This window comes from Dermochelys coriacea, chromosome 4 (assembly GCF_009764565.3).
Source record: "Dermochelys coriacea isolate rDerCor1 chromosome 4, rDerCor1.pri.v4, whole genome shotgun sequence".
NCBI lineage: Eukaryota > Metazoa > Chordata > Testudines > Dermochelyidae > Dermochelys > Dermochelys coriacea.
Window position 1 is genome coordinate 136083440 of NC_050071.1, and position 27163 is coordinate 136110602.

The 27163-nt window shown below is 41.5% G+C and overlaps 1 protein-coding gene across 5 annotated transcripts in view; it reads right to left on the reverse strand.

The window, feature by feature from the left end:
* The window catches only part of CTNNA2 (catenin alpha 2), a 782132-nt gene that overhangs the window by 546088 nt on the left and 208881 nt on the right, over positions 1-27163 (reverse strand). For all 5 annotated transcript variants that reach the window (XM_043512733.1, XM_043512734.1, XM_038399462.2 and 2 more), the window contains one exon: positions 25949-26215. In XM_043512733.1, coding sequence (XP_043368668.1) covers positions 25949-26215 — 267 coding nt within the window. The remainder of the gene's footprint in view (positions 1-25948; positions 26216-27163) is intronic.

Below are 27163 nucleotides of genomic sequence, written 5' to 3' on the forward strand. Positions count from 1 at the left end.
CTCCTGGTTCCTGATCATCACAGCTCCAAACATTAGGTATGACTGCCCACTGCCTGGTCCATGACAGTTTCAGCAGCCCAAAACCAAAAGGAAGAAAGGACAGGTTCTGCTACCAGAATGGATTTCACGAAGGTCAGCATCTCCACGGTCAGAGATAGTAGGCCCTTTGCAAAACCTGCAGCTGCAGATTGCAGGCACAGAGTGAGACACTACAGGAACAGGCTATGCTATGCACAACTCTGATGCCAGCCCCTTGAGAACCAAAAATTCCACTGCCACACAAGCTTGCCAGTGACCGTGGTAAAATCTGTGGGTTTCTGTTGCCCCTCCAGTCATTCTCAAGTGGGACTTATCCTCAGCCTGCTGACCCAGAAGGCCTTAGCCAGGGCCTGTCTACTCTATGAGAAATCAAGCCCTCTCCTGCCCCAACTTGAGAACTTTATTCATGCCATGGAAGTGATTTTTGATGACCCAAGACATGTGCATACAGTAGAAGCTGCACTCCAAGCATTGCCAGCCAGTTGCTAATTGCGTTGTGGAATTTCAACGCCTGGCAGCCGGCATCAAATGGAATGAAGCTGTGCAGCACTATCACTTCCGGCTCAGCCTAGATGAAGAGATCAAAGGTGGGGCTGGTGTGGGTGGAGCCTCTGACTGGCCTGGATACCCTAACTGAACTGTGCATTAAGATTGACAACTGCTTGATGGAATACTGCCAAGAGAGAAGGTCAGCTTCCCAACCCCCATCAGTCTCGCTGACTCCAACCCACTAACCGTCCACATCCTTCCTACAGCCCATAGGTGCTGGGTGTGCTGCCATACCACCTGGCTTTAAGATGTTTCCACTATATACAGGGTTTACAGTTTGGTTAAATTGCTCTCAGTACCCTCACTGTACAAATTGTTCCAGTACCCTTGCTACAGCCTGAACTCTCATATCTGCTGGCAGGCAGGTATGGTGCATTTTAGTTAGCCATGCTGCCGGCAACCTTACCTACCAAATCCAATCACAGACTAGAAGTCCTCTGCAGCTCTGCCTGCCTGCCAAGGGCTTCCAAGACAGAGGGAATTACCCTGAAGAGAATGTCGGCAGGCACCATAGAGGGTGCTGGGTTGCTAAAAATCAAAGCTTTATCGACATGTTCAACAAAAAGAAAGCTTGCATCCGATGAAGTGAGCTGTAGCTCACGAAAGCTTATGCTCAAATAAATGTGTTAGTCTCTAAGGTGCCACAAGTACTCCTTTTCTTTTTGCGAATACAGACTAACACGGTTGCTACTCTGAAAAAAGAAAGCTGAGATCCTTCTGCCCCATCATAGCTACAACTGCCCCATCAACCTCCAGCCTGGCATAGAGCTTTCTTTCAGATGTATCTATTCCCTCTGGAGTTATCTTAAAGAAAACTTGTTCCTAAGTGACCAGAGGAGCTAATAAACAGGAGCAGCAAACAGGTGAGTTTGGCGAGGAAGTTCTCCAGGTGAACAAGCAGTGAAACCCTTGGGGTGAGTTTGTCATTTGATGTGTGCTTGTTGCTTAACTGAATTATATAGTGTGGTCTGTTGGGAGGGGGGCAATGTGCTGAGCCTAAAGGCCTGCCAGACAAAGCGGAGAGCTTCTTAATGAGGCTTTGATCCCTGATCCCTTTAGGATCCATTATCCACAGGGTGGGGCTACTCAGGGATAACAGGGGGTTAAAAAGCTAGTTCATAAGTGACCAGAGGAGCTAGTGAAAAGGAGCAACTAACAGGGAAGCTTTGTGAGGGTGTTTAGAGAGGAAATGTGAGAGCAGCTCCCCCAATTAACATTCCCTAAATTTAGGCCAATAAACAACCTCCCCGCACTATGCCCTTCCCCCCCAAAAGTTCCAGGAGTAAAAATCATGCAGGAAGAATTAAAGCAGCAGAATGGGGGCTATCCAGTTTATTGCACTGCATATACCATAAATGATTATCTGTTGTGTGGGAAAGTGGCATGGGTGTGCATTCAATACAAGGAACTCAAGCCCCTCAGAGATCAAGTACAGGCTCTGGAGACTAGAGTGGCTGAACTGGAGGAGCTAAAGGAGAAAGAGAGGTACATAGATGAGACTTTCTGGGACACAGTAGAGCAGACCCAACCCCAGTCTGACAACTTCTATGCTGTTGAGGAGGACAATAGTCTCTGGGAAGGAGAACATCAAGCTGCAGCAGAAGGAAGCAATTCCATAGTTGGGACCCTTCTTCCAGATAATGTCATGATATCCTCTTGTACTGAGGGTACCCCTCTGGGGGGAGGGAACGCCTTTTATTAGGAAGACACAGGTAATAGTAATGGAAGAGTCTATCATTCGAAATATAGATAGCTGGGTTTATGATAATCAGGAGAATCGCACATTGAATTACTTGCCAAAGATAAATATTGTGGATCTCTTGAGACATCTAGAGAGACTTATGTGCAGTGCTGGGGAGGAACTGGCAGTCATGGTAGACTGATGACATATGGAAAGGTAGGAGAGAGGTGCTGGAGGCCAAATTTAGGCTGCAAGGTAAGAGATTTAAGTCCAGGACCTCCAAGGTAGCATTCTCTGAATGCTTCCAGTTCCATGCAAGGGCCAGTTAGACAGGCAGAACTGGGTCTCAATGTTTGGATGAGATGATGGTGTAGGCAGAAGGAGTTAAAATGTATTAGGAACTGGGGAAACTTTTGGGAAAGGGGAGCCTATAAACATAGGGTGGGCTCCACCTAAACCAAAATGGAACCAGATTGCTGTCACATAAAATTAAAAAAAGGTTAGAGAGGAGTTTTTGAACTACGGGTTGGGAGGCAGCCAAGAGGTTCAGAGTAGCACATAGATCGGACAGACACATCCCACAGGGGAGGCTCTGTTAATGGAGATTTCCTATATCCTAGGAAAGAAAAGAGGATAGAAGTTGATAAAATACAGATAGGAACTAAAGAGAAATAATCAAATGAGAAACAGTCCAATCCAATTACATCACATAATGGAAAACAAATAAATACTGAACATTTTTATCAGTGCTTGCATAAAAATGCAATAAATCTAAATACTAAGATGGGGGAACTTGAACGCCCTGGTATTAGATAAGGATATTGATATAATAGATATCACAGAAACATAGTGAAACATAATAATCAGTTTTCAGAGTAGCAGCCGTGTTAGTCTGTATTCACAAAAAGAAAAGGAGTACTTGTGGCACCTTAGAGACTGACAAACAAATTTGTTAGTCTCTAAGGTGCCACAAGTACTCCTTTTCTTTTTGATAATAATCAGTGGGACATGGTAATACCAGGGTACAAAATGGATAGGTGCTGGTAGGGAAATGACACTATATGTGAAAGGAAGCATAGAGTCAATTAGTAAAACTCTTAAATGAATCAAACTGTACCACTGAATTTTTATGGGTAGAAAGTCCATGCTTGAATAATAAGAGTATAGCAGTAGGAATATATTACCAACCAGCTGACCATAATGGTGATGGTGATATGAAATGCTCTGGGACATTAGAAAGTCTATAACCATAAACTTAGTAATAATGGGGGATTTCAACTATCACCATACTGACTGGGTGCATGTCACCTCAGAATGGGATGCTGAGATAAAATGTCTATAACACCACTAATGACAGCTTCCTGGAGCAGTTAGTCCTGGAATCCACATGGGGGGAGAGGCAATTCTTGATTTGTTCTAACTGGAGAACAGGGTCTGGTCCAAGAGATGAATACAGCTGCACCGCTCAGTAATAGTGACCATAATGCAACTAACTTAATGTCCTTGTGGGAGAGAATATACCAAAGAAGCCCACCACTGTAGCATTTAACTTCAGAAAAGGGAACTACACAAAAACAGAAATTAAAGGAGTAGCTGCATGGAAATATTTTAAAAACCACTATAAGAGAGGCTCAGATTAAATGTATATCCCAAATTAAAAACACAGTAAAAGGACCTAAAAAGTACCACCATGGCTAAACAGAGTAAAGTAGTAATTAGATTTAAAAAAGACATCCTTCAAAAACTGTAAATCAAATCCTACTAAGGAAAATAGAAAGGAGCATAAACTCTGGCAACTTGAGTGTAAAAGCATAATTAAGCAGGCCAAAAAAGCTAACCATATGTTCAGAATCATTAGGAAAGGGTAAGATAATAAGACAGAAAATATCATAATGCCACTCTACAAATCCATGATACACCTTAAATATTGCATGCAGTTCTGGTCACCCTATTTCACAAAAGATATTAGAATTGGAAAAGGTACAGAGAAGAGCAACAAAAATGATAGGGGTGTGGAACAGCTTCCATATGTATAGTGACTAAAAAGACTGGGACTGTTCATTTTAGGAAAGAGATTATTGGAGGGAAAATATGATAGAGGTCTATAAAATCATGAATACTGTGGAGAAAACGTGTTATTTATCCCTTCATATGAAATTGATAGGCAGCAGGTTTAAAATAAACCTAAGGACATCTTCAAGCAATGCTCAGTCAGCCTGTGGAATAGGGGATGTTGTTAAGGCCAAAACTATAACTGGGTTCAAAAAATAATTAGATAAGTTCATGGAGGATATTTCCATTAATGGGTATTAGCCAAGATCAGGGATGCACCCCATGCTCTGACTGTCCTAGGCTTCTAACTGCCAGAAGCTGGGAGTGGACAATTGGGGATGGGTCCCTTAATAATAGGCCCTGTTCTGTTCATTCCCTTTGAAGTATCTGGAACTGAATATTTTCAGAAGACAGGATACTGGGCTAGATCAACCATCGGTCTGTCCCAGTATGGCTGTTCTGATGTTCTAAAACCTGAAGAAAGTGCACATCTGTCCCTCCATGTCCCCAGCCAGGGCTTCACTTTTCTTTTTAAGGAGGAGTGCTCTACAATCTTGTGTGGATTACTGGGCATTAAATAGGGTTACTATCTGTAACCGTGACCACTCACCCCTTATCTGTGAGCTCTCTGAAAAGCTCTGATCTGTGAATGTCTTCACTAAATTGAACCTTCATGGAGCTTACATCTTGATTTGGATTTAAGATGATGATGAATGGAAGACCACCTTCTGCACCTAGGATTGCCATCTTGACTAATCAGTTACCTGGTTCTCATTCAAGGTCCTTATAGACCACAAAAACCTAGAATACCTCCTGACCGCCAGACATCTCAACCAAAATCAGATCCCCGGTCCCTCTTTTTTGTCCAGTTTGACTTTGTAGGTAAATGTCCAGGGATGAGAAATGGAAAGGGTGACTCAGTGTGTCACAACAATAAGTACCTCGAACCTGGCAGAGAACCTCCTTCCATAGATCATAAGGTGTCCTATTTTGTCAGTGGATAGCAGTCTGATGTTCTCTATTCATTCTCTGCTGCTCAACAATCCACTCACCACCCAGATCCACCAGGCCCTGGGTGATGCAGATGGCCAGCATGACTATGAATTCAGGCTGCAGGATGGTGTCCTCTATATCAGAAATAGGATTTATGTTACGAAGGGGCAGCCTAGACTTCAAGTCTTGAAATTATGTCATGACATGCTGCTGTTCTGTCACTTTGGCCAATTCAAGACTGGTTTGGTGGAGTTTCTGGTGGCCAAGTCTATGCGCTTATGTCAAGGAATATGTGAAGTCCTGTAACCTCTGCTCTCAGACAAAGTGCCTGTGCTCAGCTTTTTGCAGTCCTTGCCCATTCCACCTCAGCCTTGTTCAACCTTATCTATAGACTTCATAATGGAGATGCCTCACTTTCATGGGCACACAGTGATCCCTCTGTTGGTCCATCTCCTAACGAAGATGGCAAACATTGTTCCTTGCCACACCATCTCCAGTGCCCTCGAAACTGTGTGTCTCTTCTTAGAGAAAATCTTCCATTACCACAGACTACTAACCAGAATAGTGTCTGACCAAGACCCTCAATGAGGTTCATCTGCTGTTTTTGATGGGAGTTTCTAAGACTTCTTTGAATAGTCCCTCACCTCTTCTGCCTATCACCTATAAAACAAGGGGCAAACAGAACAAGTCAACCAAATACTGGAACAGTATCTTTTTTTTTTTTTAATTGCCACCAGGATTACTGGTTTTCCCCGTTTCCCTATGTGCAATTTGCCTGCAATAATGCAATCTATGCCTCGACCCAACAAAACCCATTCTTTTCCTAACTATGGCTCTCACTTTCACCCAGACATACCTATAAGTTCTATGGTACAGACTTGGCTACCCACCTGTGTCAAGTGCACTGAGAACTCAAGGAACAATTGAGGTCTGCTGAAGAAGCTTACAAGCACCATGCTGAGCAGGCCTGCCCCTGACCTTGCTGTATCAGCTCATCCATCAGACAAGCTAGATCACCAGTACCTGGGCCCATTCAAGATTTTGAACAGGTTAACGCAGTAACAGTCGAACCTCAGCTACCCAAGTTCCTAAAGTTCTATCCAGTATTTCTAAAGACACATTGAGAACCTGTTCCTGAATTGCTCCAACCCACCTCCACTGCCCATAAGCATTTGAAGATAGGAAGAATACTTGAGCCAATGAATTCTTCATTCCTACAGAGTTAGGGGGGAAAATCCAGTACCTGCTGGATTGGGAGGGCTATGACCCAGATGAATGGTCCAGAGAGCTGATTGAGAACATCCACTTCCTGGACCTGCTATGCGACTTCCATTGAATGTATCCCAAGTAGCCAGGCCCCAGGGCATCCCTGAAGGTGTTTGTTGCAGAGGGGTAGGGGGTGGTAGCTGCAGGCCCCGATTCCTGACAGTGAGCATGGGACCAGATAGCTGCCCTGCAACTGGACACCTTGATTCACCAAACTATGTGATTGACTGAGAGGTGTCACCAGACCTGCTCTTAAGCCCAGCAGCAGATTGGGCCAGCAGCTGCTTAATGCTTATACCCCCAGCTGCAACCACTCATGTCCCAGACTTGCTCAAGCCCTACTCCCCTCCCAGTCCTACTCCCTGCTTGATTTCTGACCTTGGCTCAGACTCCTGGTTCCTTACTCCACCTCTGACCGTCGGTGCTCCTTCTGGTTTCTGACTCCATTTCCAACCACTGTGTCTGTCTGCCACTGCTCCAAACCAGTAGGTTTGTCTGCTCACACATGGTCCATGACAAGCCTTCTCAAAGAACAATTGTCTGACACTTAATTTCAAGTTACTGGGGAATTTTTTCATGTTTCTAATAAACAAATAAACTGTTAAATACATTACTTATTTGAGAGATTCAAATCAAATAAATGAAGAGGAAATTCTGAAGAACTAATTACATGCAACTGATAGTTCATTAAAAATGTCACTTTCCTCAGCTACTAAAAAGACAGATTCATGGATGTGGCTAAGAGAAATTAAGAGATCCAGCCAGCTCTAACGTACACAATTATACCTTGTGCCCGACTTCAGAACTAAAGGTATAATTTGTATCTTTAAGGAAGGATTTGAAAAATAAATAAGTGTATATATTAAGTGGCTGCGCTACAACAGAGTGATAGTTAAAATAGTGAAATATTTTCCATGAATTGAAGATACCAAATCATTCATAAAAGCACAAGAGGAAGTTGGTGATGGGTCTTATTTACAGTATTGAGATTTTTTTTTCAGGATGCTCCCAGAGGACCCCATCAGTGCCAGGTCCCCATTGTTCTAGGCAGTGTATGGACACAGATGACATAAGAATGGCCTTACTGGATCAGACCAAAGGTCCATCCAGCCCAGTATACTCTCTTCCGACTGTGACCAGTGCCAGGTGTCCCAGAGGGAATGAGCAGAGCAGGTAATCATCAAATTATCCATCCCTTGTTGTTTATTCCCAACTTCTGGCAAACGTGGGGCCAGATTCTCCCATCTACCAAGTTCACTTTGCAAATTCACTTTTTACTGTTTACACAATGTAAAGTGATCTTAAAATGATGAAAAGATGTGCTCTGAAATGTGCTAGAGCTGCTCTCAGTATAAGGAGAGGCACAGGACTGGAAGGGATGGTGAATTTTAGGGAACTAGGGGCCTTAAACTAGCAGCAGCAAAGAAAACTATTCCCCTGAAGTTTTAATATATACTGGGGTGGGGCATTTGATAATCAGGAAGCTTCAATTGACTTCCCAACATCTTCGGTCAGCTCGAGTGCAGTGGATAATCAAGATAATGGACACTTCCTCAACAAATTTACAATCTAGTTTTAAATTGAGACAAAAATGAATGTAAACAACCAAAAGGGAGATGAAGAAAGTGCAAGGGGACAAGATTACAAGGCTACATAGTCTAAAAATATTCCAAACCTCTATTTTTTAATCATCCTTTCACTGCCTATTACCTTTTTATTTTATTATACACTTCATTTCTTTTTTCAATTATATTACTTTCTTAAATTCGTGTACTGTTTCTTTGCTTTCTTTAAGTAACCTCTAAGCAAGTAAGGCAGATTTACATCTATAATTTAATGCTGTGATCAAAGCCATAGTATCTTAACACACAACACATTCTATAATTGCCCTTGTGAACTGAAGTGGACAATGTTCAGGGCAGTATCAGCTACCTCAGGAGGGATCTGCAAAGAATCTGTGACCCTCTTAATAAGGTTCTGGAACTGTTTAAAATTGTCAGCCAGGGATGGTGGAGGTGGCACAACTGCTTTATCTGGGGATAAAGAAGAGATTTTGGCTGTGGGGGAGATCTTTTCATCAGCCCTAGCTTCCTGTTAATCAAAGGGTTCCTTCTGGGCTTCAAGTATCCTGGAGAGGGAAGGTGATGAAGGTTGTCTAATTCTGTGATGGGCGGTGCTTGAAGCCCTAGAGATTTGACGATAGAACACCCATGGGTCCCAGTATGGCCAAGGTGATGGTGCATATCAGATGGAATGGGTGGAAGCATCCATGGGTGCTCATAACAGCGAGATGGTGATTGTGGATCTCTCTCACCAGTGAGATCAACTTAGTCAGAGACCTCTGGAAATGGAGTGGAAAGCCTTGGACAATGTTTGAGAGACTGAGGCAAGATCTTCAAATTGACCTAGACAAGGAGGATTTTGATGAAGTGGTGGAGCAGCAGAAGAAACGTGAGGTACCATTGTGGGTACTGGACAGGTGTCCAGGGATCTGGAGGTCCTTGGTACTGAGAAAAGACTGGAGCCAAGAAATGGTGAGCCACGTGTCTCAGGCACAGCCAGGTCTCAGGGAAAGCAAAACTCTTGTGCCACTTAGTGTTGTGGTACCATGTCCAGGGCTTGAGACAAAGTTGATGGTACCATGAGTCCTGAGTGCTGCAAGAGGAGTACAGATAGAGCCCTAGCAGTTTTTTTTCAGTACTGAGTATGAAGAGGTAGAGCTCTTCATGCCCTCACTCCCCTTAAGGTACCAATTGTCTATCTGAGCCCAACATTTTGAAGTCTCTAGGCTTAACAGTGCCATTGTCAGTACCTGAGGAACCAGCAGCCTCATGGGTTCCGGGTTGGAGATCGATGGGAGCCAAAGAGGCTGGAGTCACTGGCAATCTTGACTTCTTTGAAGTAGATTCCATAGTCAGAGAACTCAGGGCACAGTCTTTGGAAGTCTTATGAGAGGACACTTGAATCTTCCTCTTAGATGCCTTGAGGAGTGTGGCTCGGAGGTAGTAGAGATAGTCAACTTACTTGAAGACCAGCATATAGAGCAATGGGGGAAGGGTCCCTGGTCCAGATCAGAGGCAGGGCTCAGTGAGCTCTCCATCATGAGGAGACGAAATTTGAGCTCCCTTTTTTTTAAGCTCTAGATTTTAATGCCAGATTACCGAAGTTGTGCTTTTAGGAAATATGGAATTTCCTGAGGCATTGGATGATCTGGGAGTGTCCATCACTCACTGGTATTAGCTCCTGGCATAATAAGCAGCATTTAAAACTGAGAGAACCAGGTATGCCCTCCCAGAAATGTAGAACTCCCAGGAGGGAAGAAATTATCTAAAACGATAAGTCCTTTCTCTCTCTCTCTCTCTCTCTCACTCAGATAATTTTCTTTTCTTTTCAAAACCATTGCAGCTAAACTACAACTAACTACTAAAAGAGCTAAGGGGGAACATTTGAGGTAAAATTCAATGGACAACTGCGAAGGCTCTGCCCCAGGCCTAGGCCACTGAGAAGGAGCTAAGGGTGGGTTGTCCACGCAGTACTATATAGCAACGGTGTGGAGCATGACACTGAGTAACACATGTGAATGGGCCGAATGGACACAGCTATGTGAAATTTCCAATAAAAGGGGCATGTAGCACTAGCACACCTAGAGTGGAGAACCCATAAGTACACTATTCTAAGAAGTAATTATTTCAAACGAACATAAAGTAAGTAGGTTTCAGAGTAGCAGCCGTGTTAGTCTGTATTCGCAAAAAGAAAAGGAGTACTTGTGGCACCTTAGAGACTAACAAATTTATTGGAGCATAAGCTTTCGTGAGCTACAGCTCACTTCATCGGATGCTCACGAAAGCTTATGCTCTAATAAATTTGTTAGTCTCTAAGGTGCCACAAGTACTCCTTTTCTTTTTTCATAAAGTAAGTAGTATATGAAAGAACATCAAAGTCATGCTCAAAAATTACATAAATATACAGTTATCAAGGTGGGTGTTTGTTGTTGTTTTTGCAAATCTTGGTAAAATGTTTTACTAAAACAGTTTATGGTCCAGGTCCTAAAGTCCTTACTTAGCCCAAATTCATACTGAAGTCAAGTTTTCTTTCATATATAGGTAGATGATTTGTGTTGTATTATACATTTGTGATAGTTCATGCTCAATAATTCTATGACTCATTTGAACTCTTCTCCAATTCAAAATTTCATAAATCTGGTTTAAAGTCAGCAGGCTAAGGACCCAGAGAACCAGCAGGAGCTCAAAAGAAGGAGAGACAGGATAACTGCACCTAACATTCAAACCACAAATAAAGAGGACAGTCTCTTATGGAGATTGCCAATGTTAAGAGAAAACTATTCTGTTCATATTGTCATATCAGTCCACCCTCCCTGAGGGATTGTTACAACCATATGTTTTGGTTACTTATTTTGTTTTGTAAACTTTGCCTAAGTAAGCATCCCAAAGAAAGGAGGGCTCTTTGATGGCTTTCTAAAATTAGATCCCCCAAAAAAGAGGTTATTCTTCTGCTCCAGACAGTTTCCTTCTCTTTTCAGGAGAAACTTTAGATCTGGGCACAGGCTCAACATACGTTAGGGTGACCAGATTTCCCAGTTTTGTAGGGACAGTCCTGATATTTGGGGCTTTTTCTTATATAGGCGCCAATTACCTACCCCCCCGTCCCGATTTTTCACACTTGTTTTCCGGTCACCCTAACATACTTTAACAGGAAGCATGATATTCTTATACTAGTGATTTGATGCTATATAACTACTAACCTTAGGAAAATTTCTTAGAAATAAAATTATCTGACAAAAGATTTCACACAAAAATACCCTTCAAAAATGTGAAAAGAACACTGCAAACTTTTCATCATTTGCTGACAGCTAATTAATGAATGACTAATGTAAAGTGTTCCAATTCATTTATATTTATAATTAATCAACTTTAAAGCCATAAATCAAAGTCTCAGAGTAGCAGCCATGTTAGACTGTATCCACAAAAAGAAAAAGAGTACTTGTGGCACCTTAGAGACTAACAAATTTATTTGAGCATAAACTGAAGTAAACTGTAGCTCACAAAACCTTATGCTCAAATAAATGTTAGTCTCTAAGGTGCCACAAGTATTCCTTTAAATCAGAGTCTGACACTATTAATCAGGTTATGAATAATTGTTTCAGGTTTCTTACTGTTGAAGATACATTCGTGAAAAAATGTAACTTTGCTGGTATACTAAATGTACATGGATTTTTTTTTTCAATAGATGAAATAAAATTAAAAAAATAATTACCTTGACATGGAAACTTATTTACTGATTATTGAAGTCCTGACAGATGCCATTTTAACATGGTAGAATATACCAAATGTATTTATCTTATGAAAAATAATTAAATGCTCTCCATTTGTTTAATGCAGTGTTTTCCAAACTTGGGACTCCGTTTGTTCAGGGAAAGCCCCTGGTGGGCCGGGCTGGTTTGTTTACCTGCCGCGCCTGCAGATTTGGCCGATCGCGGCTCCCACTGGCTGCGGTTCACTGCTGCAGGCCAATGGGGCTGCGGAAAGCGGTGGCCGGTGCGTCCCTTGGCCCATACCGCTTCCCACAGCCCCCATTGACCTGCAGTGGCGAATAGCAGCCATGATCGGCTTAATCTGTGGGGGCATTGGGGTATGGAACAGCTTCCCTATGAGGAGAGATTAATAAGAGTGTGACTTTTCAGCTTGAAAGAGAGATGATTGAGGTCTATAAAATCATGACCTGTGTGGAGAAAGTAAATAAGGAAGTTTTATTTATTCCTTCTCAAAACACAAGAACTAGAGGGTCAACAAATGAAATTAATAGGCAGCAGGTTTAAAAACAAACAAAAGGACGTATTTCTTCACATAACGCACAGCCAACCTGTGGAATTCTTGACCAGAGGATGTTGTGAAGGCCCAGACTATAACAGGGTTTAAGAAAAAAAAAAATGAACAAGATAAGTTCAGGGAGGATAGGTCCATCAATGGCTATTAGCCAGGATGGGCAGGGATGGTGTCCCTAGCCTCTGTTTGCCAGAAGCTGGGAATGGGTGATGGGACGGACCACTTGATGATTACCTGTTCTGTTCATTCCCTCTGAAGCACCTGGCACTGGCCACTGTCAGAAGACAGGATACTGGGCTAGATGGACCTTTGGTCTGACCCAGCATGGCCATTCTTATGTTCTTAACTACCCCTATTCAAAGGTTTGCAAGAACTGTCCTGTACAGATGAAAACTGCTCAGATGGCCTATGTACACACGTATCTGAAAAGTAAAAGAAGCATCAGCATGGGATAAAGGCTTAGATAACTTCCTTTGAAAAAAATAGTTTTAAATTTAATGTTTATATACTTCACCAGACAGCTTCATGGATTATAGATCCTCCCCCACATTCCCGAAAGTATTAATAAATCATCATTTTACACATAATACAAAAGTCAATGCAATAATATTTTCATTAAGGAGAAGTCTGAGGATTGTTGGTTTGTTAGTTTTTCCCAATCTTTTTAAAGACAACAAAAGTTGCCTCTGACCATGGCAGAATCTAAAGAGAATCTATCAAATCTTTTAGAAGCAAAAATAGCTTAATTTCAATTTGTTCTAATCCAGTGGGGATTGGTTACTATTCTTCTATACTCTGTTTATTGCATGATAAAAGTTATTCAATAATAAATTACAGGATGACCATACAATAAAAAACACTAAATGAATTTGTATTTCCATTCTAACTTTCTTAAAAATATATATATTTCCATTTATTTCAATGGAAGTTAGGATTATAAATACCTTTGAGGATCTGGGCCTTAAACTCTCTGTGTCAACTGTAAAATAAGGATACTATTTCCCTATCCCGGGGTGCTGTGAAGATAAATATATTAAAAGATTGTGGGGCACTCAGATATTACAATAATGGGGGCTGTATAACTACATCAGACAGAAAGAAGGGTCCTACCTATCCCCCCCCCCCCCAAAAAAAGTAAAAAAATTATACTCCAGGCTTCTAATAGCTCTACTTGCATTGCTTGATGTTCCTGAGTTGCTATATATAAAATTCATGATGACAGTATTGCAATCCATTTACCCACTTTGTGGTCTAGCATCCTACTTCCTCACATTTTTCAATAGCTAACACATAATAAGAAAAACAGATTTTGATGGTTTTGGTTCCAGTTTAATTTGTCCACCTTAAATATCCACACATAAATTCATTTAGATGATCTCACACCACAGAAAGTCATATGAGAAAAAAAATTACTATATTGCTCTACTCTCCATGTTCACTGCATGGTAAATTTATTCAATAATAAATGATAATGAATGCTGTACTATAAAAATACTAAGCGGTTTTGTATTCCCATTGGATTTTTAAGTTTACTTTTGGTATCCAAGAAAGAAACAAACATTATTTTATCATTAATTATAATCCAAATCATATTCACAATGAATTGCTATATCTTTCTGTAATAACTTACTAGGGAATGGAAATGCTATATAGTACAGAGTAGAAACAGAAATAATTCAAGTAACCACTAGGTGGTGGTATTCTACAAAAAACAAAAGGCAGCAGAGACTCTTGCTGTATAATACAGGTGCAACACACTGGAGTCCCATGCATATAACATGGTTTACAAAAGGTTTTTTCTCTGCTGCATGACTGAGGTGAGCACCCGATGATTTCCAGTGTCTACAATTACCATCCTCTCTAAAAAAACAACTTCCACAAACTAACATAGCCCACTTATCTAAACACACAAATAGAGACATTGAGGACAGAGTTCTGGCTCGGATCACTCAACTGTTCTGCATTCCATGGCTGCTCAACTGTTCCACTTTAGTTGGAGACATTCTAATTTATGCTCCTCTCTCTTCCTCCTCTCCCCTAATTGAGCAAGCAGAAGTTCCCTGTGGGAGGTAGCTGAGGTGGTGATGGTCCTCTTTTAGGGTGGCAGACAGCAGCTCAAACTGCTATATTTTTCATAGAATATCAGGGTTGGAAGGGATCTCAGGAGGTCATCTAGTCCAACCCCCTGCTCAAAGCAGGGCCAATCCCCAACTAAATCATCCCAGCCAGGGCTTTGTCAAGCCTGACCTTAAAAATTTTTCTCATCTTCTTCAAAACCATCAACACCTTGGCTGCTCAGTTTCAGCATTCAGAGGGCTCTCTGCTCCTGTAAGCGGAGGGGAGCCCAAGAGAGTAGGGAGCCCAGAGCTTCCAGAGACGTCGTATATGGGAGACTGAGGAACTTTTGAGTCTACAAGGGGTACCAGCTGCAAGAAGCCCTGAAAAGAGGTAGCCTAAATTAACTGAATTGTATTCAGGAAAAGGAGCAGTGTGAATTTGGGAAGGGGGAATTTCAGCATACGCCGAGACTTCTTTCACATCAGTGTAAGGTTCTTTTCTTAAGCATGTTGCAGAACATTATGCAGTTTCTCATGTTCTTGATCATTATCAGCCCAATTCAACAGAACAGAGCAATTAGCTCCACCCCAGTGAGACCCTCAAATATATGTAAAATATCAGAATTGCCATATTGGATCAGACCAGTAGTCTGTCTAGTCCGACAGTGGCCAGTACCAGATGCTTCAGAGAAAAGCTCAAGAAATCCTAGGTGGATATTCATGGAATAACTTGCCCATAGAAGAAGTTTCTTCCTAGCCCACTCACCCACAGGTTGACTTAAGTGCAGATCATGAGGGTTTATAGCCCTTGTTGTGTATTTTTTTTTAATCAGTTGTACCTCTGGGTTGTTCTCATTATCCATAGAAGTGTCCCATCCTTTTTAAAAAAAAACTTACCAAACTCCTAGCCTCAACGCTATCTGGTGGGAATGAGTTGGAGGTTGTGGAGGTGAAATCATATAAATGTTCATCCATCAAAAGGAGAATTCGAAGCTGCAGGTTTTGCACTCTTTGCCACTTTTGTACTTAGCAAAACTATTGGCTCCTATTGAAAAAATAAAAATGCTCTTGCATTTTGAAGCCTAGGCATGATCTCCTCCACTAAAGAGGTAGCATTTGTAATGGATGATCTTATTCAAATCTTTTGAATCTATACAAATCCTTAACTAGTTTTGGTTTTATTCAAGCCAATTTTGTTTACATCAGTTATGTCTATTTGTTCAATAACGTCTAATTTTCGCACCTGATCAGTTTCAGCTTTTACTTTTGTTCCCAATGCTACTGGGACTTTATGGTCTGTATGCATATTTAGTGGGACATTGTGATCTATACCATTATAATGTATTATAGCCTTAATGCGTACAAGGTCAGTAACACTGCATCAAATTGTTTAAGAATAACATTTGTATCCTATTTGGTAGGCCAACTGATCATATATGGAATCACATGTATTTAGACAAGTTTAGCTTAGAAATTCTATACAGGGTTCTCAATCTTTTTTTTTGTAAATGTTTGCTGTGATTCCATTCATTATATACTGCTCCATTTTCTATTCTGATATTTACTTTTAATTAATTTATTTCCAGTGTCACAAACCAAGCTATTGTATACCTTTGCTTTATAAATATACTGAGATCCAACAGAGAGTTCTGCATCAGCATAGGTTTGTATTGTAACTATATATTCATTAATGTGGTTTGCTTTTTATTTCTTTCCAATTTGTTTTGAGAACATGCTTTTGCAAAATGGTCACTTTTATTGCCGACATGACATTGTACCTCTTATGTTAAGCACTTTTTTGTTTCACACTGTGACTGTTCCCACGTGTATTACAAAAAAAAAGTGTTTTCTGCTATTTGCATATCATTGTATTCTAGTTTTGTGCCTTGGTATGCAGTTTTCATTACATGCACACTAGATCTTTCATTGCATTTAAGAAGCACTGTTTTCACTAGCCCTGCAAACTTCCATTTTTTCCCCTGAAAGCCAAGTCAGTTTCTCACACTAACCGTACTATGATTATCAGTTATACCACAAATAATTCACTCTGTAACAGTCCCTTTGTTAAGTGCAAATTCACACGACCTAGCTTTATTATATAGGTCTGCAAGATAATGCCTAGTCATTTAATCAGGCAGCTGGTTAGTAATAAAGAAATGGTGTTTTCCAACATGACGGGCTTCGATTGATCACAGAATTATTGAAAAATTTAAATTACTTTCTGTAGCAATTTGGAGTCTTCTTTTTCCTTCCAATAGATCCACACTGTAGATTTTCAATATCTTGGGGCCTTCTACTTGCAGCAGTGTGGATGGTTAAACACTCTGATTTCTCTGCAATAGAAACCATTTGCCACCAGAAATTTTTGGAAGTGTTCCAGACATCTCCTTCAGTTCTAAACCAAAATTCCCTGCCTTCCAAATGGAGATTTTAGAATGGCTTAATTTTCTCAAGATTCCACTTGTTCTAACACCATGTAATAAAGGTATGACACTGAGGCATGCTAGTAAGAAGCATGGCATGGATCAGAGTTACCAAAGATTATACAGTTCTGTCCCATGGCAGGGATAAATAGCCAATGTCTCCAGTAGCTACTGTTATAGACTGGTCACTCTAAGGCAAACATACACACCTAGTTTTATCTGGTCATAGAATAAAATACTGAAGTGATTTGTCAGTATTTTGGGGAATACATTTACAAGTACGTTACAAAACCTGAACATGGATGACTAACACCAAAATGGATCTTTGTACTCTATGGAGCAGCATTGACTCAGAGCATGAGTTATGTTGATGATCTCAGTTCCTGTGCTTTGTGCCACAGCAGCCTTTGGATACCAGGAGGAGCAAATACAGGGAAAGTCAGGCTCAGCCCCTGAATCCCTTGGGTGGAGAATGTTCAGTGTTTATGGAATCTTTGGAAAATTTAGCAGCCAAGTTTTTAACAAGTCTCAACTGAGCATGCATGAACCAAGATTTTTCATATGCTTATAACTTGGTCAACTTTTCATGGAGACAGCAAAAAGTACATCCCTGACACCTCATACCAAATTTGAAGTCCCTGCTGCAAATCATGGAGGCATTACAGCTTCTCAACAAGACAGTTGTAAGAATTTTTAAACACAGGAAAAACAATGTATTTCATTTTTGGAAATGGCTGAACCATTTTAGCTTAAACTCCAAAACCAAAACCAAACAAACCAACAAACAAAAACAGGAACATTTTCAGCCTAAATGTCTTGGGTTTGACAAAGCTAAACAGAACTGAAAACAAGGTCTCACAATGGAATGTGCTAGGCAATCTTACCAAGCTGAGGAGCAACTAGTTATGCCTATACCACCACTTTGGATTTTATACATTTAAACAAATGATTGTCCTTTCTTCTATTATATCTTATTATCTTTCTTTAATAAACCATGAATTTAGACAAATACTTTTTGTATTTATGTTATTGGTTACAACAAGAATCTGGAGAGTCAGATAAATTGTATGGAAATTAAATATCAAACCCAAATTATCCAGTTGAAACTAAGAGCAATAATACTTACATTAAATATAGGAAATGTCAAATACTATACAGTTACTATCGCCTGTTTAAAACAAAAGAAAAAAATCTAAAACTAAACAATATTTCAAAGTGTTAAACTCTGACTAAATGAATTCATAAGCTCTTTACATTCCTATGTAAAATATTTCCAAAGTCTAGTAAATTATAGTTCTTCTCCAAAGACTAAGATACATACAAATCATGCAGAGGTAGCTGTTTCATTGCAGTATACAATCAACATGTCATAGAATATGACAATTACCATGTGAAATCTATTTAAAGATGACAGTTTAAGTGTGTAAAATTGGTACAGCCTAATTTAAACTAAATATCAGGCTATTTTGGTTCACAAAGTACTTCAAATCATTAACAATGCAGGTATTCGCAAATAGCAGTGATGTTGAGAACTATGGAAAGCAGAGTCTGAAATTTGCCGTAGCTCAGCAAAAGAAGTGGTATTATGCTCAAGGACAAATCTGCTCTCTTTTTGCTTTAGTGAAGAATGATTCTTTTGCCCTACCGTAGGTGTTCCTTTAGTGTACACTTCATATCAAATGTTAGGTTACCACTCATGCAAGTTTTTACTGCAGGAGATACTGAAACATTAACATAGCAATGATGATTACTCAGCCAAAAGGATTAAAAGTAGTATTCTTTTCCCTTGCTGAAGTTGTACTATAATGAGGAGGGTCAGAAGTTTCTCTCTATCCCATTGTGTCCTGTGCTGCTGGCATGCTGGCCTGTTTTATCTATTAGCACATAGAGAAGCGATTTCAGAATCATCTCAGAGTTGCAGCTACATTTGTTAGATAGGTAATCTTAGAGCTAAAGGGAGTGAGGTGTCAGCCCCAAGAACAAGGCTGAGTAAGTCCCTGTTGGCAGCTAAGCATTCAGGTGAAAGTGGCTAAAAACGGGCAAAACAAGATTATATTCAAATGAATCTTCTGTGCCCTCAGTGAAATGGACAAATGAAAATAACTTCCTTTTTACTTCTTAATATTAGGAAGAAAGACTTGCTGAAAATAAAGCATATATATTTTTCACAAGTGCACCTACAAATCATGATGTGACTATGATTTTACATGTCACACATGAATCTATTACACTTGCAACACCATGCAAAAGTGTGAAAATATATTACCTGAAAGAGGAATGATGTCTGAATATTCCTACGAAGAATCAGGGGATCCTACCAGATGACCAGCATAGTCTTCTCAGTCCCAAATATCAATGCATTTATTATGACTAAGCACAATGGCCCTTGTTGCATTGAACAGTAGCCCTTTCCAGATAGTGGTGGCAGCATCAGTTTGAAACTGATAAGCATCACATGATAATGGTCAGTTTCAAAATTCTGCTGTTCATACCATGTGGAAAACACTCCTGTGCAAGATCCAAAGTACAATTAGATCAAACAGTGATAATTTTAGGGGACTCTCACCATTAAAGGAGTTTAAAAAATGTGTACAGGCACTTGAAAAATATGGGATTCCTGAAATCTTGACCCACAGTTTAAAGCCACAATTACTTCAAATATGAAAAAATATGATCAGTTTAATCAGAAGATATAGCACATTTACTATGGGCACAAAGAAGTTTTGAAAAAGCACAAATCAAAAATTATTTTAAACCTAGATGGGTCACACTTTAAACATAGGGTCCTGCAATATCTATACCGAGGGGGGGTTTTTGGCCAATTTCAGACCTTTCGTAATCAGGTTTATTTTTGCTGAAGTCAATAAGTTTGCCAGAGATGAATTTGTCCTTTTATGTATTATTAAGGCTTTTGATGCTGCACGAGCAATTCTGCTCCATGCTAGCAGTGATAAACATCAATAATTTTAAAGATGTATTAACATCAAGGCAATGTTAAGATTCCGTGCCATTTAACAACATATTCATGGCAAAAAAAATTTAAAAAAGGATTAATAAAGTCAATATTGATTAAGCAATTGACCATTTCCATAGCTACCAATATTTGCTAGACCATTTAAATTGACACCCAGCACAGAAGAAACACGGCACCATACCCTATAAAAAAAAATCATTTAAAAAAAACAAAAAACAATTTTAAACTTTGTCTAAATAACAGAGCCCTTTTCACATAGAATCACACAACTTTCCTATATCAGCTATTAAGGTAATTCATGTCAATGAATTTGTTTCTGGATAAGGTAATCAAAGGCACATTAAATATCCCTATATAGACAGAGGAAAAGCTTGATACAACTAATTGTGTTTTACAATGTGCGCTGAAGGTACCAAGCTCTAGGCAGATGGAGCATATTCCCGAGACATAGGCTTTCCATTGAGAAACCATGTCATCAGCCACTACTGAGTGTTAAATCCAAGGAAAAAAATAAATCGAACAAGGGGAGGGGAAGAGCTGTTCTCTCAACAGCTCTCAAACAACTCAGATTCAGATTATTTAGGGTTTTTATAGATCCTAACCAGCACCTTCCTTTTGCAGCTGGGACTGTGCCTGATAGCTAATGCAGAAAACAGAGTACTGATGTTCATCTTAAAATGGCACACTTTGGGGTCCGTTTCTGAGTGTGGAAAACGGTTAGGACACTGGGGAGGCTACCACAAACAAAATAATAAATTACATTTTAAAACTCTACATTACAGAAATGCTTACATTGCAAAGTCAAGCGCTCAAAAGCCAGAAAATGCCAAAATGGAGGCTGGCTCTGCAAATTTAATCTGGCCCCCTTGTTGCTATGCATATGACACAATCTTTAATTACATGATCACATATACTTTACCAGTGGGTTTCACAGCTATTTGCTGATAGCAGAGGAACATAGAGACTGAGGACCCCGGGTTCAATTCCAGGTTCTGGAGGAGAGTGTTCTCTACTGGGAACAGATCTTTCTGGTCCTGTACCCCCACCCTGTCTGTCCCCTCTGCTCTTATCACACACACGCACCCCCTGACCTCCTCCTACCCCCAATCTCCTGGCTCCAGCTCCTCTCCTCCAGTGCTCCAATACACTCCTTACCCTGGCTCCTGTCCCCTCTGCTCCTTCAACCTCCCTAGATCACATAACCCCATTCCTTCCTCTGCTCCTATTTGCCCCAATACAGACATGGAGACAAGTGGAGCATGACTGAAAAAGCCCAGCCTGCTGAAGAATCAAGTTCTTACATTCTAAGTGAGATGGAACATCTATGTTGCTTCCACCTTCCCTACAACTGAATGCCCCAAAACCATTGCTAAGGCAGAGTTAAGGCTTTACAGTAGCAGCTCCTGCCCTTCCAGAATGACATGACCTTACCTATAGCAGAGCTGCTGCTTTACTGCTGTAATAGAGAGAGTGGAGAAGGGCGGGGCGGGGCAGGGCACTACATCTCTCAGCAGCACAGCAGGCTGGGAGAGGTGTGAAGTGAGCCACACAGTTGAATGAGATGTTCTCAGATTAAAGAGGATGCCCAAGGGAGAGGAATGCAGCCTGAAAAAATAGCTCCCAGCAGAGAGAATTGCTCCATTCATGTTAGTGGGTGTTCCCATTCCCCCTCCTCCATGTTGGAGAGTTTCTGATTGTGTCAAGCATACCCGTTCGGTGTCAATAGTGTGTTCTTGATACAGACACCCAGCATGACTGTTCAACCTCTCCACCCAGACAGGCAGGGCTTCCCCAGATTGTGGCTCCCCGGGGCCAGGTGGGAGGGTAAAGAGTTGGGCTCAGAACATCCTGGAGGGACAAGGCACCCCAGATCCCAGCTCACATGAAGGGGGGGAAGGAATGGGGCTCAATCCCTCCAAGAACCTGATTCACACAAGGGTGGGTGGGGAAGTGTCAGACTCCCATAGATGGGTAGGGGCTTCACAGATCCTGGCACACACACACAGGGGGAGAGAGTGGGGTTTAGACATACCTGTGGGCAGGGACTTGTTGGGGGGACTGAATGAGAGGGGGTCAGACACCTCCCCAGAAAAGCAAGACTCCTCCAGAAGCAGGCTTATATGAGGGGCCATGGAGGGGATCAGACTCCCAGAGATGGGCAGGGGACATCAGGCCCCCACCCCTAGATCCTGACATAAACTGAGGGAGAGGTTCAGAAACTCCCAGACGGCAGGGACCCAGGACATCCCAACTCACATGAGAGAAGGTAGGGAGAGGGTCTCAGGCTGCTAGCCCCAGCAAACTACTGCTCCCCCCCAGAGGAGACACATGGAGGGGGGGTTAGATCCCCATAGATGGGTAGGGGTCACCCAGATCTTGACACAGACATGGGGTCAAGGAGCAGGGCTCAGACATCCCAAAGAGGCAAGGCCCCCCATAATCCAACCCACACAAGGCAGGAAGATTAGAGAGGGGCTCAGATTCCCTAGACAAGTAGGGGACCCCCAAATCGTGGTGTAACACTGACAGACCCCAGTCGTCAGTGGGCGGAATTGAACCAGGGACCTATGAAGCTTAGTGCATGAGCCTCTACCACATGAGCTAAAAGCCATCTGCCTCTTAGCTAAGGCTGTAGAGCAGACTCATTAGTCTCTCTCTCTAAGTGTTCTCAGTGCCAATAGGCAGGACAGAACACCACACCCATAAGGTGTGTGGGTTACACTGGCACACACACAAGAAGGAAGGTGGCAGGGATACCCAGATCCCAGCTCACATGGGGTGGGTGGGGAGAAGGGCTCAGACCACCACCAGATCCTGGCACACACACAGGAGGAGAAATGGGGGGATGACAGCTCCCTGACCCTATTCTTTGCCAGTCATCCTGCCATTCACCCCTATGTCCCCTTCCCAGCGTCCCTTCCCCTCCCCCCATGAGCCCCCCAACTCCTCTCACCTCCCCTACTACCCATCTGCATTTACCCCTCCCCTCGATGCAACCCCCAAATGACTCTCACTCCTATTCCCCCCACTTCTCCACCCCCTAAAATGCCCTTGCACTGAGGGCAAACCTTTGTATATCAATTTAAAAAAAATGTTTACAAAAATACTTTGATTACACTGTCTCCCCCGCCCCCGCCCCCACCCCCTCCGCCGCCCAAAGACAGAAAAAAAATGACAGAGAGATTTTAGCCAAATATCTTTCTACCTTTCTCAGATTTCTGTCCAAGGTGGGACTCACACTGACACTGGGTGATTGTGGCAGGTTCAAAGAACTACTGCCTAATCCCTTGAGGTATGAAGCAGGTGTACAATGGTGAAGGCTAACAGTCATGTTAACTCCTTCGTCTGTGCACATAAGATGTAATCAATTTGGCATGTCAATAGGTGCATGAGTATTAGAACTGCTTGGAACATGCCTATCTAGAGAAGCAAACTCTTTTTCAAATAATATTTTAATTTCATTTTCCCCAAAGGACTGATGAGTGCCAACAAATCCGTTGGGATAACTCTTGAGCTTCTGAGCCCCTGGTGCAATGATCTGAACCCTGGTTTGATCTCTCTCTGTGCACTAAAAACAGGAGTAGAGAGGTTATTTTATCTCCATACTTTTCACTGGTGCAGCTGCTACTGGAATACAGTGTCCAGTTCTGCTGTCCACAATTCAAGAAGGTTGTCAATACATTGGAGAGGAATCAGAGAAGAGCCACAAGAATGATTAAAGGAATAGAAAACCTGCCTTATCGTGGTAGACTCAAGGATGTCATTCTATTTAGAGTAACAAAGAGAAAGTTAAGGGGTGACTTGATTAGAGTCTATATGTACCTACAGGGAGAACAAATATTTAATAACGGGCTCTTTGATCCAGAAGAGGAAAGTGTAACATGATCCAATAGGTGGAAGCTGAAGTTAGACAAATTCAGATGTGCCAGGGACCAGACCAGCAAGGGACAACTACTGTCCTGCTCCCTGATTAACTGCGCTGCTAGGCAACCAATGAGCCCAGCTGCATTGCCTTAGACCAGAGGTTCTCAAACTATGGTCCATGGACTGTGAGCCCCATTCATGTGGTCTGCGGATATTTCCCTCTAAAGCACAGGCGTGGCTCCACTAATTAGGTGCCTGGACCTGGAGAAGACACACATGTACGATGAGGTAGTGGCCTTGGGGAGAATAGGGGGTTGGGAATAGGGTGAGAAGAGGGGGTGGGGGAAATTTGGGACATGCAGGGCTGCGGCAGCCAGAAAAAGAGGCGACTTTCCCCAGCTCTAGGACTGTGGCTGCTGGGGAGAAACAGCCCTCCTTTCCAGCCCCAGCTTAGGGGCTGCTGTGGTGGGGGAGAGTGCACATCCATTGCATTAGAAAGGTTTTTTTTTTATATAGTGCTTTTATCCTAAGCACTTTACAATAGTTACCTAACAGTAAAAACAACATTTGAAAAGATTAAGTGGTCCGCCGAGACCTTCAGCAATTTTCAAGTGGTCCATGGGGGAAAAAATAAGTTTGAGAACCACCGCCTTAGACCTCTAAGAGTAGCCACAGTCCCTGACTGGCTGCTGGTTTAGCTGTGATGCTTATAAGCCTGGCCCCCACAGCAGTTCATAGGCTGCTCAATGCATACTAGACTCACAGAAGTGCTTGCCCTTGTTCCAGTCCTTGCTCCTGCTTGTTCTAATTCCTACTTGTCTCAGCCTGATTCCAGTGTATGCTCCTGCCCGGCTCCCCAGTAGCTTCAGTGTTTTGGTTTCGAACTTTGCCTCTGCTGGCTTATGACTCCGGTTAACCCTCCTGTTCTGGCATTTGGCTTATGACCCTCTGGTATTGATTGATCAGCTTGTTTCCTGTACTCCACTCACCCTAGACCCAGCTCTAACTCGTGGGTTGAACTCTTACCTTCACCACTAGGCATGACTTCCCATGGCCTGGTTGGTGATAGACTGGAAATAAGCTGTAGCTCATGAAAGCTTATGCTCAAATAAATTTGTTAGTCTCTAAGGTGCCACAAGTACTCCTTTTCTTTTTGCGAATACAGACTAACACGGCTGCTACTCTGAAATCTACCATTTATCACCCTATTACCCTATAGGTGCTTACAAATTAATTGTTTAATACTTTGTTCCAGTATATTTTAGGTATCAAAGTTAGGCCGACTGGTCTATAATTCCCCAGGTTCTCTTTGTTCCCCTTTTTAAATATAAGTACTATGTTTGCCCTTCTCCAGTCCTCTTGAATATTACCCATCTTCCATGAGTTCATGAAGATAATCGCTAGTGGTTCCAATACTGCTTCAGCTAATTCCTTAAAGACCAGCTAGTTCCTTAAAGAATTTTGTCAAGCCCTGCCAATGAAATTATGCATCTACAGCTCTTCCAAAAATGCCTTCTAAATGGTATTCCACAAAAATGGGATGGGGGAAACTTAGAACTAAGAAGTCACTGACAAGGTTTAACCATGGCCCTTGCCACCACCTGAATTTTGAAGGCAGTGGCACCCTGTCTGCACAAAAGCTAGTAGCAGTGGTCTTCTCTGAAAATCTTCTTGTAGGTTTTTACTGGACATGAGGGGCAAGAATCTAATGAACAAGAAGTTGGGCATAGCTCCTTCTACATTTCAGAGAAGAACATGTATTAATATCTTTCTGCACTGATTTTGCCTGTGACAACAATCAAATCATCCTAAATCACTGCTTATCATTTTCAGCAAAGTAGATAAAGACACTCTTAAAACTCATCTTTTTAACAGAACTAAAACAACCAGATTAATCAGACTACCAACTGACTTGAAAGATTTAGCTGGATAAGATTATGCTTATGCTGAGGCAGAAGAAGAGAGACTTCTCTGCTTCTGTCAGTCACAGCAGAAGAAAGCAAACAATGACTTGGAAGTTCTAGCATTCACTAAAAGCAAGAACTATTCCTCATTAAAAATTGATGACCCCTTGCATCTTGCTTGCTGCAGCCTAACAAAAGAAAATTGTGTACAAAACAAACATATACTGTTCAAATTCTGTTTGACAAAAGGTACATGGGATTTCTTGAAAGGTGTGTCATTTTGGGCACACATTTAATACTTACATCAAATTCATTTAGTGCCGCAGCAAGTTCTCCGATACCAGTGTGCCCCTTGTTCTCATCGGTTGGTGAGGTGGCCTGGGCAGCATTAGAGATACCGGCTATTGCTTCTTGTACTTGTTTGAAGACATAATCTCTGTTAGCCCTAGTGGCTGCTACATCAGGGTGACGGAGAAACGCTTGAGAGGCAGTGTACAGCATAGTAGCGTTCTTCTTCAGAGCACCTCGAGCAGCAGCCATTTCATCCCTACAGTGAGGATCTTTCAGTTCCTGTACAAAAATATATATACACTGTACAGTTATATAATGAAGATTTAGCATTAGAATATGCTACAGTTACAATGTTTATTCATATATACTCCTAAATAGGGCCCTGTGGTCCTGATTCTGTAGCAATGGAATCCATCACAGAATTTTCCAGTTAAGTCACAACAAAATGTTCCTTCTTCCCAAGGAAATCTGTTTTTTGTTTTGTTTTATTTTTCTTCTGTGTTATAACAGGTCAGCCACATGGAAAAAATGGAGGAAAATAAGAGAAAAATGCTAATGATCTTAAAATGCAGGAAAACTTCTGGGCAAAACATCTAACAGAACAGCAGCAAGGCACACAAAAAAGGCAGTATGGAATGCCAGTGGACCTCAGGGGAAGAAGAAAAAAGAAAGAGAAGGTGGCAACTACATGGAAAAGTGAATATTCTTAAACACCAGGGAAATTATTAAAAATATTTTAAAAAATAATTGAAGTAGAGAAAATATACAAAATATGTATGAACTAGAAACATGTGTGATATCAAAAGAAGAAGGAAAGAGCCATATCCAGGGAGGAAAGAAACAAACACAAGTCAATATTCCTAGAAAGGTGGCCTTTTCTGCAGTGTAAATTGTGAGTGTGGAAGTATGTTGTTTATAAATTATGTTGCACACTAAAAATTATCTGTAAATTCTTCATTGAAATAATACACTGCGGAGATATTTTGAAGCTGCACTATAATCTGTTCTTTTTCACTCTATTAGAAGTTGTGGTGACTGACTGGAAGCAGCACTGACCAGGAGGAGGCATAGCTATGAGCAGCCTAGTGAATGCACGTGTATTCTCCCTCCTTTATTTCCACATCTCCACAGGAAAATATACTTTAAAAATCTGTAACAGGGCTCATTGATTGGGCTGCTTAGGTGAAAGCTATATGCTGAGTGGAAGGGAATGCATAACAGTGAGAC